We start from the raw sequence: 13,483 nt of genomic DNA, 5'->3' as shown, positions 1-13,483 counted from the left end.
AGATAGGATCTCACTGTATAATTCAGGCTGGCCTTGAACTCTCAGCAATCTTCCTGCCTCAGCCTCCCAAGTGCAGGGATTAAAAGTGTGTGTTCCCACACCTTGCTTCTTGCTATTATTATTGCAGTTCTACCCATGCAGGTATTTCAGTGTTGGAGGTATTGTTTGCTTAGCACTAGTCCACAGAATCACACACGGGTGCCTTTTCTCTGTGTGGCTCTGAGCTGGACCTTTCCTCAATTCCATGTTCCTCTCTGGGCTTATAGAGGAATAGACAGAGCCTTGACGTAAGCACTCCATTTATTGAAGCGCTAGTTTGGTTAGGTATTGATCCTCAGAGAACATAAGATTGTTTTGGCCTTTGACAGATACTTACCATTCCCTTCAATTCCCTGAGCAAACCTCCCCCTCCAATTTAAACCGTTAAAAGAAGAAACAATTTAAAAGCATCTTTTACAAAATTATTTTTATGCCTAAGAGTTGTTTTCATTTCCAGTAATTATGCAGTGAATGACATATTTGAACATTTTAGATTTGCTCTGTAGATCAAGAAGTTTTAATAGTGGGGCACACTTGCTTTTGCCTACGATTTCTCCTAACCATTTTGTGGTGTGGTCTTGGAAGAGGCTTCATATGCTTCTGATAAGAGCCTGTGTTCTCAAGAGCTACATGTGGAGATTACGTGGTGTGGGAAGCTGGGAGCTTCTTCTGCCTGACAAGCTGGAAAGCAGTCCGCAGGGCTGGACTCAGAAGCTCCTAATTGCACTGCTTTACGGCTGCATTTCGCCAAATGGATGTGGTCAGCTGTGCAGTCAAATTAATGATTTCCTCTGCTGCTACCGCAGTCAACACTGCTCACATTGGCGAACCCGGGCCTAGCTCACAGCGCACACCTCACACACAGATGTTTCTGTAATCCTTTGAAGCTTTAATAGCTTTGTCTCAGTTTTACAATGCATTTCATGGGGAGGGAGGGGGAGCGCAGAGAACTGGAATATCTGCTTCCTGCTGCACCTCCCTCCTCCTGATCTTCTGTTCCCCTGGTCCCCTGCAGCCTCTCTGCTGCTCTGCACCAAAATAAAGACCGCAGCTAGGCCTGGGAAAGGGAGCAGGGAGGTAAGGAGGAGAAGGACAGGCGGCACTGCTCCAGGCCAGTGGGGGCTCATGTCTAACAGCAGATGTCCTCCCTCCACCGTGGAGAGGATCACAAACAGATGAAGAGGACTCAGTGCATTCCACTGCTGGAGAAACTGATAGGGAAGCCACATTTTATGGAAAGAATGTCTGCCTTTCCAACACAACTGATACTATTATGAAGGGTTTTTTTCCTATAGTTGCTTCCAGAGGTTGTATGTGAACATGTTTTACATAGCTTGAGGGATGTATGACTTATGCATCTATGCCTTTATCAGCTGTTTCTCATGCTAAGTCTATAGCACACAGTTAAGTTCAGCAAATGTTATCATAATTTGTTTCACCTCTTTCTCTTGTACAAAACACTTGGGTCGATTCCATTTTCTCCACAAGTATTATGTTTGAGTGTAGGGTAAGCTGCATGACAAAGGAACACCTAACTCAGGATAGGTTACCCACAGTTAGGCAGAGCTGTTCACTCCAGGTACTTTCTCACCCTTCTTAATGTCTGTAGTCTTTTGCTAGAGCTTTCATACAAAACACACATCATGGCTTAAAGAGCAGACATTTCTTACACTTCTAGAGGGTAAAAGCTCGAGATCAGGGGACCACAAAGGATTAGTCCTTATTCTTTCTCTTTGACAAATAGATGTTTGTCTTTCTCTGTATCTTTATTGTCTTCCCTCTGAACATGTCTATTTCCAGATTTCCTCTGCTTCTAAGAACATCGTCATATTGAATTAAATTCATTGTAATGACTTTCTTGTAACTTGTCTTCCCCTTTAAAGACCACCTGCAAATACAGACACATTCTGAGGTGCTGGGTCTAAGGACATCAGTCTAAGAATTTGGGGAGGACACAGTTTAGCTCCTAATACTGTTCCACCTGAGCATGTGGTCCTCATCCACACAGCAGACATGAAAGAGTGTGGGAGGGGATCCCCTCTGAGAAAATCGAACTGAGAGTTAGGTGATCATTTCTGCTATATCCTATGGGATTGAATGAGGTCAGATGTGGGAGTAAAAGGGATGTGGAATCCTAAGTTTGGAGATGGGAAGCCATGCTTGGGTGACAGATAACCCACCCTGTACATAAGAATGTGAAGGCTACTGTCTTACTTGGAGAAAAAAGACTAATCTCTTATTTTTCATCCGGTATCTACACACTGTTCAGTTTGCATGTTCTACATTCATGCCATTGCAAGGACAATCTTTTCACTGTCTGTTTGCTTTCTGGTTGGCTTCGAAGCAGGCTGCACTTAGAAATTTCCTACAGAGTTCACGGGTACCCATTTTCAGAAGCCATGCATTGGCCCTGAACTTTCTGTAAGGCAAAGTATAGAGTTGCAGTAAAGTTTGTGTAGAGAGTACGGCCTTACCTGAATGTCTTCAGTTCTGACTAAACAGTTCATTGTTAAATTATGGATAGACTTTTTTCCCACTTGATTCAATTTTGCAAATTATAGGAGTTTCATGTGGAGTTACTAGAAAGGACAGTGGGGAAGGCTCAGGGTGAACTCGAACACCATAGGGAGAGAGCCGTGTGGACGTAGGAGGGAGGAGCCTTCCAGACAAACAGCAGCTGGTGCAGAGACCTTGACAGGGACCCTGCTCGGTGGCTTTGATGAGCTGCAAGGGGGCCATTATAACTGGATACAGTAAATTAAGGGGGAGAATTGTAGGGGAAACATTAAAGAGGGATCAGCTGGGGTGCCACATCATGAAGGGCCTCATAGACCATGGAAAACAATTTGGAGTTTACTGTAAGTTCAATTGATAACGACTGGAGGATTCGAGCAAAGCAGCAACACTTCACTTTTGTTGTAACAGGGTCACTCTGGCAATGGAGTGGTGCACAGGCTTTGTAGGAGTAAGAGTACAAATCAGGGTACCTGCTAAGAGGCTGCTTATAATTATCCAGGTAAGAAATGATGGGGCGTGGACCAGGGTGGTAATGGGTGAAGGCTTTAAGAGGTGGTTAGATGGTAGATATAATTTAAAAGGGGAGGTGGAATGATTGGTTCCATGATTACATATGAGAAAAGAATCAAACCTGACTGTAAGGTTTTGGAACAAGGAGTAGAGATGGCAGTTCTGCAGGCTTAAAGGATCAATGGATTTCACTCAACTATGTGTATTTAGGGTAGAGAGTAGCAGAGGGGGCGAAGAGTCTCTGCTAGGTGGAAAGAATCGCAGATAAAAGCAAAATGGGAAAAATGTAAAAGGCCTTATATACTTTGTGGTAGATCCAACAGAGTTTACCAAAGGAGAGAAGTCTGATGCAGATGGTTGTGAATGTGGCCCCAAATAGCTGGAGTCTTACCTGGCATATTTTAGAATCTCTACTGGGCAGGAAATCTTTCCCACGGAGGAACCATGCAATCTGGGATTCCATCTGGAAAGAAGAAACTTTTAATTTCCAACCCCATAGTAAACATGAAGACAGGAGAGAGTCTGGAATCTATAGAAACCCAGCATCATTCATCTAAGAAAATACTGTATATAAAGCAAAACCTCTGGAGTGGCTTTTAAGATATTTGCATTTATGTGTTATGTGTTATGTAGTGATGGGTTTGCTTTCACTCTTTCCTGTTTTTATCTTACGTCTAAACTTTCATGAAAAACCACTCTGGAGTCAGGCTGGCTTGGGTTTGAATCCTAGCTCTGTCCCTTCAAAGAATTAGGTTCTTAGGTAAATCATTTAACCTCTCTGAGACTTGATTTTATCATCTGGAAAACTGAGATAATAGTACCTGTCTTATAAAGTTGTTGTGAAGATTAAATGAAATAATCACCTCCCCTCGGCTAATTAAGGTATGTGAAGTGCTGAGCCTGGTGGTTGGCAGAAGCCAGTGTGTGCTTGTGTTCTATAACTAGAAACCTACAACTTCACACTGCAGTCACCACCATGCTCCTCATTAGTTTCCTGTCCCCAGTTCACCTTTGGTTCTGTTTCTCCACCCAACTGTCCTATGAATCAACTTTAAAACATTCACATTTACTCCTTTCTTCCCCAAACTCCTTTAGCAGGTTTCGTCTGCCTTCATGATTCTGTCCTCAATACCATATCACTGTGTACTTTCACTGAGTTGTTCCCCACCAAACTGCACATCTCTGCAATGTGAGTGTTGTGTCCAGTCTCCTTTTCCTTACCGTGACGCACCAGGTCTCAGAATCTGCACACTACCTGCCATTTGTACAAGCACCTTCTGCACTTCTACACCTGTCATGTCGCTCTTATAGTAGAGAAGTGACTTCCCTCGAGTTGCCCTGATGGGAGCCAACGCTTCCATTGGATGTAGTAGCAGCAGATACAGTATTAACCTACAACAGTCTATGCAAGGCTCCAGATTCAATCAATCCCCAGTATAAATAAGTAAACTGCAGCAGCCCACATCCATTACTGATACACCCACTGGTTATTGCATTGGTTTATTCAGCAGAGAGTGCATGAGTGGGACTTGATGGTAGGGACCATTCCAGCCAAAGGAGATGTAGCTGCACATAGTTTCTGGAATTCACACTTTCCAAATTCTGTCAAAGCTGGCTCCTTTGGAAAGTGTTTTTGGTACTGGTATGTGTTCTACCACACGGGTAAAGTAAGAACACGTTACCAGTTTCTCAGGAAATAGGACTGTTTTGAACTATATCACTTTTATAGAACTATTGATCTGTGATATTGTAAAGAACCAAATTACCGACTCAGCTTTCAGTGGTAATCATTTAGTTTGATGACATGATTGCAGTTGGTCTGATTCACACTGTCGAGTTTTTACAGTAGATGAGTATATATGGCCCCAAAGTCCAGCTTTAATATGTAGGAAGAGTAATGCTTCCACCTAGAACTAATCTATCTCAATCACTGAAAAATTTGACGGAAGTTGCAAAAGAAATTCTCTGGGAGAGACTGTCACTAGCCCTGTGGTTACAGTACCCACACAGGCCATTTCATCACAGGAACTAGAACAGTGTCTGATGCCTGTGAGTTTCTTTGGTGCTTACAGGACAATGAGAATCTGTGGTTGTTCTCAGCATCCAGTGTTAAAATACAAGTATCTATGAGAGAAAAACTTCACCTCGCATCTTGGGTTGATTGCGGCAGACTGCTGAGATCAAGGCCCTGCCGAGAGATTTGGAGGTTATCCAAGCAGCCTATCTGTTGGAGATTTGCCTCTCTGAGAAATGTCCATTGGCTTAGGACACGGGGTTAGGAGGGAAGAGAGAGAACTGGGGGAGATGACAGAAAATTATCACACTGGTTTTTTAAAGACTATGAAATGGAGAGATGTTCTGTCATTTCCCCAGATGCCTATAGGGTTACCAGAAACGCCATAGCAGTGTTCTTATGCCCATCAGCCAGAATGGAAACTGGCAGTGTGGCTGCCTTCATTCGTGGTCACCACTGATAAGTGATAGAGTTTTCAGGGAGCAATGCCAACTTTTACCAGGTGACTGATTTGATGTTTTGCTCCATTAAAGGTTTTCTAGGCGGTACATTTTTAGATACATCACAGATGCGGGAGACAAATATGTGGAGAGTTTATTTGATATAAAAGCAAAAATAAAGAATGAACCTTTGATAAAACTCTGTGCTGTGCAGTCAGGCTTACTTGGGTTTGAATCCTAGCTCTGTTGCTAAAGCATGGAGTGTTTTAAAAGCTGTCTGCTCCACTGTGAAAAGGAAGGAAGGGACGACAGGAGGGAGGCAGGCAGACCTAGCCATCCTACAGATGGAGACTGGCAAAGAAGCCCTTCTAATATAGCTCAGCAGCCTAACAAAGTCAACATAATGCAAACAGAAATGTAAATCAGAGCCTTGTGCTCTTTTATCCAATCTAGAAGTAATCCCTCACTACTGCCCACCACATGCCAGGACAGTGAACACCTTATCAGAGTAAACGTGGGAAGTTTGTGACCAATCAGAAGCCAGACATGTGGGTGAAGGCGGGAGGAAGCACAGTCAACTGCTCGATCCCTGGCTCCTGCAGGAGTGCAGTGGTCAGCAGTCTCGTGCTAAGAGGCCCTCTACCATCTTGTCCCTTGTCCTCCTAAGCATCCCTCTTATGCCAGGCACCTGAGAAAGTGGAGTGTGTTCCCTCTTACCTCCTGAGTCATCCTGTTTCCCCAGACCTGTGCCATTCAGGTTTTTCTGGTTGTTATTCCTGTACTCATTTTTCTGAAGCCTGTCTCCCCTTCATTACGGTGGATATATTTGCAAGGCCGTGCCTAAGTGGTTTGCATTTAGCAGCATGGGAAGATTCCCTGAGCATTTAATTGAGCCAATTACACATGTACTGTGAGAGGCTGGAATCCACAGGAAAGAAGCAAGACAGTTTTGTTCTGCTGCCTTGCCACCCTTCTCCTCTTTGGAAAAGGGACTTGGTTTCAAAGATTAGTTAAAAAAAAAAAAGAATTAAGATATGTTTATGTACCAACTTCGCACAAGAAATGTTAACATTATGTACCATGCACATGTGTTAATATACTACAGAAATTAAAAATAAATAAATAAAAGTTAGTCTTTGGATTGCCTGAAATCTGACACAGGCCATAGAGTGACAGAGACTCGGTTAAAACAGAGGAATAATACTAGGAAGGTGAGATATTTTTATCCTTTCCTATACCCCAAAAAAGATTTATAGAGGACGATATATTGTTATATTTTTTTCCCCTAGAATTCAGCTCACAAAACATATTAGCAAAATTAATTGTTTGGATACATTTAGGAATTTTATTCTGGGAAATTTGGAGTGGTACATAATGCATAGAAAGAGAAATTCACTGCCAAACCTTAGACAGTATTCCACGCAGAGTGTGTTAGATAAGAATATGGAGCGTTGAGTGCCAGGACTGGTGAAGGGGCACAGAGTCTGTAGAGTAAGTGATGATGGGTACACAAATTGGGGACACCCACCCATGGAGGTCAGCGATCACAGGCCCTTTCCTTCCTCTTCGGTGTTCAGGAGTATTTAGCATTCTTTGCACCACGATGAGCATCCTCTGTGAGCAATCTTTCCACACCCTATAACCACAGGTCACCCATGAATTCTTTTGAGATGCATTCATAGGCCGAGCACCTACCCTCTCCCATCATCCCTGTCATTGCTTCAATTTACACATGGAATGATCTTTGTTCCATGCCTGTGGTTTTTGTTCTGTTACAAGAAAATATTATTTCCACTTTTAAGAATCATGGAATGATGTGCACCAAGACATTCTTTCTTTAGAAATCTGAGGCCAATCACAGAAAACCCAGTAGCCATCCATCTAGTGGAGAACAGGGGGCCTGCAGGCTGGATGAGAGTTCCCGCTGGGGGCGTTTCTTGAAGGATCATCTAACAACATGCAGCTTCCGGAAACTCCATGAAAATGCAGGATGACTTTCTCCTTCAATTTGCTTCTGAAAACAATGAGTATCCATTTTTCTCTCAGATTTTTGTTTTATAAGACTGGCCTTTCCTGAACACACCAATAACAGTTCATTCACAAAAGACTGTCTTAGAAGATTATTCACTGTGAACACAGTAATGACAGATGGCCCTGCTCAGTCTCCTCTGTCCTGCCTCAGGGTAACAACCTCCAGAGTGCTGTTTTTGTCATGCACCTTCTGTGTTCTAGGACTCTTTCCACTCCTCTGTTACATCAGAGTCACTGTCAAGCCCAAACTGCCTTGCTCTTCCTCTTTCCTCAGCACTGCTTTCTCCTTCACCTTCTTTGCCCTGTATGGATCTTTCAGGTCTGGAAGATTTTTTTTTTTTGTAAATCATAAATTAATCCTTAAAGGAAATTGTTGCCCTGTCAATCTTCTGTGTTCTCTCTAGTGGGACATATAAAATACTTTCCCCCACACATAATAGGGTTAATCTTCAAAAGCATCATCTTCATAAGCAGGGCAAAGCCTCTCTGCCCTGAGGGAAAGATCAGCCAGTGAGGTTATTCTAATGATTTAATGCTTGTTATCTTCCTCTCTTTTCCACATGACTGAAGAAGGTGTATTCAGAGCATCAAGCAGGAATTGAATTGAACTGAAGTCTTTCTCCCATGACACATTTCAGCTCTTCAGCCACCTCTGGTACTTCATAAGCCCTGAAGTGGTTATGTCAAGGCAATACACTAGAGAATTTTTAATTTTTAAAATGAAATACAGGGTCTTGCTGTATTGTCCCGGTTGGCCTGGACTCAGGTGATCCTCCTATCTCAGCCTCCCATATAGCTAGGACTACAGATGTGCACCACCACTCCTGGCTGAGAATTTTGTTAAGCGTTCACTTCATCCAGCAGCATTTGCTACCATTTATCTTTTTGGAAAATCACTTACAGTACTTCTATATCCTCACCTCTTATATAAAAAGACAGTATATTAATACTAGCCCCCAGCAATAAACTTAAATAGTTTCTCAGACAAAGACCCTTGGGGAAAATAAGTGATAAGGAATAGAGAAAAGCTGAAGATATAGCTCAGTGGTAAAGCACCTGCCTAGTATATGCAAGCTAAGGGGTTCAATCCCCAGTGCTGCAAAAATGAAAGCAAGGAAGGAGGGAGAAGAGTGAAGACCTAATAATATTCATCACCTAATCAAATGCATCACTGTCTACCACTTGTGACCATGTACAGACTTCACCTTCATATTTTACACTTGGTTTCAACATAAAAATACTTGAAAAAGGGCCAGGGATTTAGCTCAGTGGCACCACGCCTGCCTCACAAGTGCAAGGTCCTGAGTTCAGTCCCTGGTACCCCTCAAAAGATTGTAATAATGATTTGAATAGGCAACTACGTTCACAATAATGTCATAGTCGTCTGCTGCCTGCTGAATTATGCACAGGGCTCCACCCAGGCTGCCTGGTGCTTTGTCCCAGAGCCAGAGCATCCCCAGTGCACTCAGATGAAGCCCCATCCCAGCTCAGTCAGTCTGGGAAGAGCGGGAGCAGGATGGGGGATGTGTGTTGCTTTCCACCAGTGCAGTGTGCAGAACAATACAGATCCTGAGCTAAGGATTTTAGGCAAGTATTATTTTATTTCACGAAACAGCTCATTTCTATCCCCCTACCTTCCAACCAAGCCTTGCTTTTTGAGTATGAATGCAGTAGTAAGCATATAAGAGAAACATAACGTGGACGAGTGGGGTCCTGATACCTGCAGACCAGTTGTTTTTGTGAGCTGACACCCAAGGGGCAGAGTGTGGCAGGCTGTTAAGCTGGCTGTGAAACTGCGGTGCCACAGCCACAGTTCAGGACTGCCCAGCTGTGAGTGCCCACAAGCAACATGCAAGGACACTTCTTACAGCTGTCTCTCTTGTGTCTTCTTTCAGAAGGTCCTCCTAACCCTATGAGAAAACTGAGTGCGTTTCTGGCACTCGAGCTATTCTTGGGGTTCTGCTCCTTGTTCAGGTTACGATAACACAGCTGGGTGGAGATGGGGTGAAATTACAGAATCCTAGCATCTTTCAAAGTTGTCTGCGAAAGATGCCCTCCAACATGTGGGAGAGCGATAAGTCACATAGCTTCTGTGAGCCATGCTGTTCTCATGTATAAAATAAATAATAATTAAATTATTCAAATAAGATAGATAAAGCCCAATGTGGTAAATAAAAAACAAAACAAAACCTGTACTCCCAGCTACTCCAGAGACTGAGCAGAAGGATCACTTGGATCCACAAGTTCATGATCAGTCTGGGAAAAACAAATAAAAAAAATAACGTATGTGAAGTTTTTGTCCAGTATTAGTCTCTCAACTAGTAGCATGTATGGTTGTTTGCTATTTTCCCATATACAAATAATATCCATGGCACTTTATGTTTCAAGGTTGAAAACAATTATATACTCACAGTGGATCTCTGGGTATAACATTTTAGTCTGCTTTTTTTTTTAGAAATAAATAATTTTGTTTTCCATTGAAAATTAAGTTTGTAGGGCCATAGATTTAGCTCAGTGGTTCCACTGTCTGCCTTGCAAGTGCAAGGTCCTGAGTTCGATCCCTGATTTAAAAAAAAGTTAAGTTTGTACTTGATTCCCAATTTACCATATTATTCAGTAGTATTTTCTTTTTATATTTAGTATTTCAAAGTTATTGCTTTCTAGATACATGACTTGTATACTATTAATATAAACAGTAGTGGTACATCTCTTCAAAGCCCCTGTTTGCATTTTAAAGGCATGGTGTCTACAGTGTTTAGGAAAAGGTCCTCAAAACATTACTCATGCCGCCAAGCCCTCTTTCTGAAAAAGGAAAAATACAGTTTATCCCCACAGGCAAAACAAAGAGCTTGAGTCATATAGTAAATTAGCTTAAAAACGTTGATATTGTTTATTTCTAGTCAAAATGAGGAGCATGCTTCTGCAGATCAGTTTTAGATTTTAAGTAAGGGCTGTTTAAAATAAGGGCTTACTTTTTGGAGCGCCTCTCCTGTGCAAACGGTTACTCTAGCAGCAGACAGGACAACCTGCTCCAGCCCCACAAGCAGGTGAGAGAGCAGAGAGTGCAGTGGGTTCTCTGAATTGCAGGTAAGTAATGGGGTCACTCATGGGTTATAACTTTTCATCATGGAAAGCTGAGATGAGTGGAGGTGGAACTGATAGTCTTGATCCTACTATGTTCTTTCCGTAACTTAGATATCATAACATGGTCATGTCTGAGTGTGTGTGTGTGTGTGTGTGTGTGTGTGTGGTGTGTTTGTTATAGCCCTCTTTATTCTAAAAATGACTGGAGCTTGTTAGAATTGTATGTATAATGCAGAATTAACCTATAGCAGTAGTGGCGAACCCATGCCACATGTGTTGTTTTTCTTTTAAGACAAAACATGTTAAGGTATGAGTTATCTTCTCTAAACTAAAACCTCAGTATTCAGGTTTAACTGCAGTGTTGACACTTTGTGGTAAATAAGTACGTTTAGGGTTGCAGTTTGGGCCCTTGTATCTAGAAGGTTTGCTATCACTGACCTGCAGGCAGCATGTGTAAACAAATGAAATTCTTGTGAAAATTTAGAAATGAGCGCTATTTTCTGTTTTCTCTCTTAGCTGTGAGGAAGAAAGCCGGCTTTATCTCTCCAGTCCCGGGAGGTGTGGGGCCTGTGACAGTGGCGATGCTGCTGAGGAACACCCTTCTGGCTGCTCAGAAAGTCATTTACTAGATCACAGGGAGGAATAAAGCAGCCAGGGAAGTCAGACTGCTTGTTTCTTTGATGAACAGCAAAAATGTTTCTATTTTCCCACAAAGCTATTTATTTCTGCATTGTCTATTTTTTTCATAGGTAGAATCATCCTGGAAGAGATGATTCACACAATTTTGTGCATTTGCTGGTAACAGATTTGGAGTTTTGGGAAAAAACCAAACAATTTAAATGAAAGTTTGTCAATCATTTTATGGATGTTTGTTTATAATGTTAAAAAAATGAAAGGCTCATAGTAAATATATTTTTGACCTAATGAAATACAACCCACACTATGTTTTAACAAATGTTTTTTCAGGCAAATGTGCACCCATGTGAAATGTAATTTACGTTTTACCATAGCATATTTCGTTGGTCTATTCCATGTTTTATGTCAAATACTGAAAAAGAGCTTCCTTGCTAAAAGAAAGATGGAATAGTAAAATAAATCTTGATCTTAGATAGCTCCCCGATGCAGCCAACAAGGCCGCCCTAATGAGAAATGATATTCTCCTGAAAGAAAAAGATATCCAAGGCCAGTGAAAGACAACAGTGCCACTTGAAAAGGGGTGATTTTGTCACAATGTGAAGGACTACTGACCGTTATCATTTCTTCCTCCTTTCAAGTAGCTTCACTGAAGAATAATGGAAAATTCAAAAATAAATACACATATGAGATAAGCCTGATGTGTTTTCCCACAAATATCCAAAAACTCTGTACAGCATGAGGGAGGATGCCATGAAAGGATAGCAACTGAAAGGTTTGTTCCCAAATTCAGAAATCTGGTAAGAAAGCACAGAGTGCTTTCAATGTGCAGAAACTACACCTTAGGACACAACTGAAAATGTACAGCTGTGTGTCCACAGTTCCTCCCTCTGCGCCCCACCATCGAGTGTATTGGTGCATTTAAAGCAAACAATACAGTTACATTTATCATTTGGATCTTGTACCTTTACATGACAGGTCTTGGTTCTTGCTTTTCCTCCTTACCCCTGCCCTCCCTCCACCCCCGTCACCCTTCCCTATTTATAAAAACTTTGTTACCATTTTTTCCTTTTTCCACATTTTTTCTTTTCCCTTATTTCCTTTCCCCTCCCCTTCCCACTTCCCCTTTAGCCATTCCTCCCTGTTTTTTTTTTTTTTTTTTTTTTTTAATGGCATTTGGTTCTCCAAAGAGATGCAGGCTCTCTAGTATAATTTAAACTGGTATCCACTTTTCGTGCACAAGTTCCAGTATGTTCATAAACCAATAATGATTCCTATTTAATGCCCATCTTTATCAGTGTGTACTCTGATCATTTTGTGAAAATAGATGTTTAACAACATTTCAACTACATAATAAAACAATTTGAAGAAGAATAGATCTAGTCTCTCTTTTCTTTTGAAGATACAAGTTTTTGTTGTTGTTGCACGTACATTTGTTACCTGTTTCTTTAATGAATGCTGGAAAAATGTAGCGAGTTTCCCAAAGAAAGGATACTGTAGCATATCCCACAGTCAGTCCAGACACATCTTTGTCCAGTAAATCCTGTCAGAAATTTAAATCCAGAATTCATAAGTACACATTTCAGAAGGGGTCTCTAAGTTTAACTCCACCCCAAAATGTGACCAAAACATACATATATGGGAAAAAATACAAAGACTACAGTCTTGAGCCTTCACCCGTGGTACAAGAGGGGTTATTCTGGAAAAATAGTCAGGAGTCAGCCTTTCCGGAGACTAAGTAAAGCTATAAAAGAAACATCCTAACACTTGCTTCAGACATTAAAGAAGGCTTTAGTCAAGACTATTGCCATGGCATGGGGACTACCGAGAGGAGAAAATGAATTTCACTCTGTACACAGCAAAGACAGGTGGAGATTCAGAGCCCCTGAATAGAGGTGGGGTCAGTGGGTAGGAAAATCCTAAGAGGACCTTAGGGTAGGGCCGTTCTTGCTAAGTTGGCTCATTAGTATTTTGTTAATAACTGGCTAAAGACTAAGATATTAAGGGGATGATCAGGGACTTGAGCAGATGCCAGGGTGTGGGGTAGTGGTGGGGTCCATAAACTGATGTAGCACGATGATTCTCTGCTAAAGTCAAGCTCAGGGGGGTAAGGTCAAGGCCTATTAAGAAGGAGGCTCAGTGGGGCCTCACTAAAGTTTGGGGAAAGAAGTCTTTGTCAACACAGAAAAGAGATGAAGTCAGTTTATTGGTATCA

The 13,483-nt window shown here is 41.8% G+C and overlaps 1 protein-coding gene across 13 annotated transcripts in view; it reads left to right on the top strand.

Moving 5' to 3' along the window:
• Positions 1 to 12,240, top strand: part of Mthfd2l (methylenetetrahydrofolate dehydrogenase (NADP+ dependent) 2 like) — a 104,830-nt gene extending 92,590 nt beyond the window's left edge. For 9 of the 13 annotated variants that reach the window (XM_019210032.2, XM_019210031.2, XM_033759507.1 and 6 more), the window contains one exon: positions 11,152 to 12,240. In XM_019210032.2, the coding sequence (XP_019065577.1) occupies positions 11,152 to 11,264 (113 nt within the window). In that variant the 3' untranslated portion in view covers positions 11,265 to 12,240. Of the gene's footprint in view, positions 1 to 2,964; positions 3,056 to 11,151 lie in introns of those variants that run through there. The other 4 variants (XR_004515547.1, XR_002025937.2, XR_002025935.2 and 1 more) reach the window with 3 other exon arrangements.
• Positions 12,241 to 13,483: the final 1,243 nt, after the last annotated feature.

The sequence above is a fragment of the Fukomys damarensis genome, unplaced genomic scaffold, assembly GCF_012274545.1.
Source record: "Fukomys damarensis isolate Sample0158 unplaced genomic scaffold, DMR_v1.0_HiC HiC_scaffold_37, whole genome shotgun sequence".
Taxonomy (NCBI): domain Eukaryota; kingdom Metazoa; phylum Chordata; class Mammalia; order Rodentia; family Bathyergidae; genus Fukomys; species Fukomys damarensis.
This window is presented reverse-complemented; position numbering and strand designations above follow the sequence as displayed.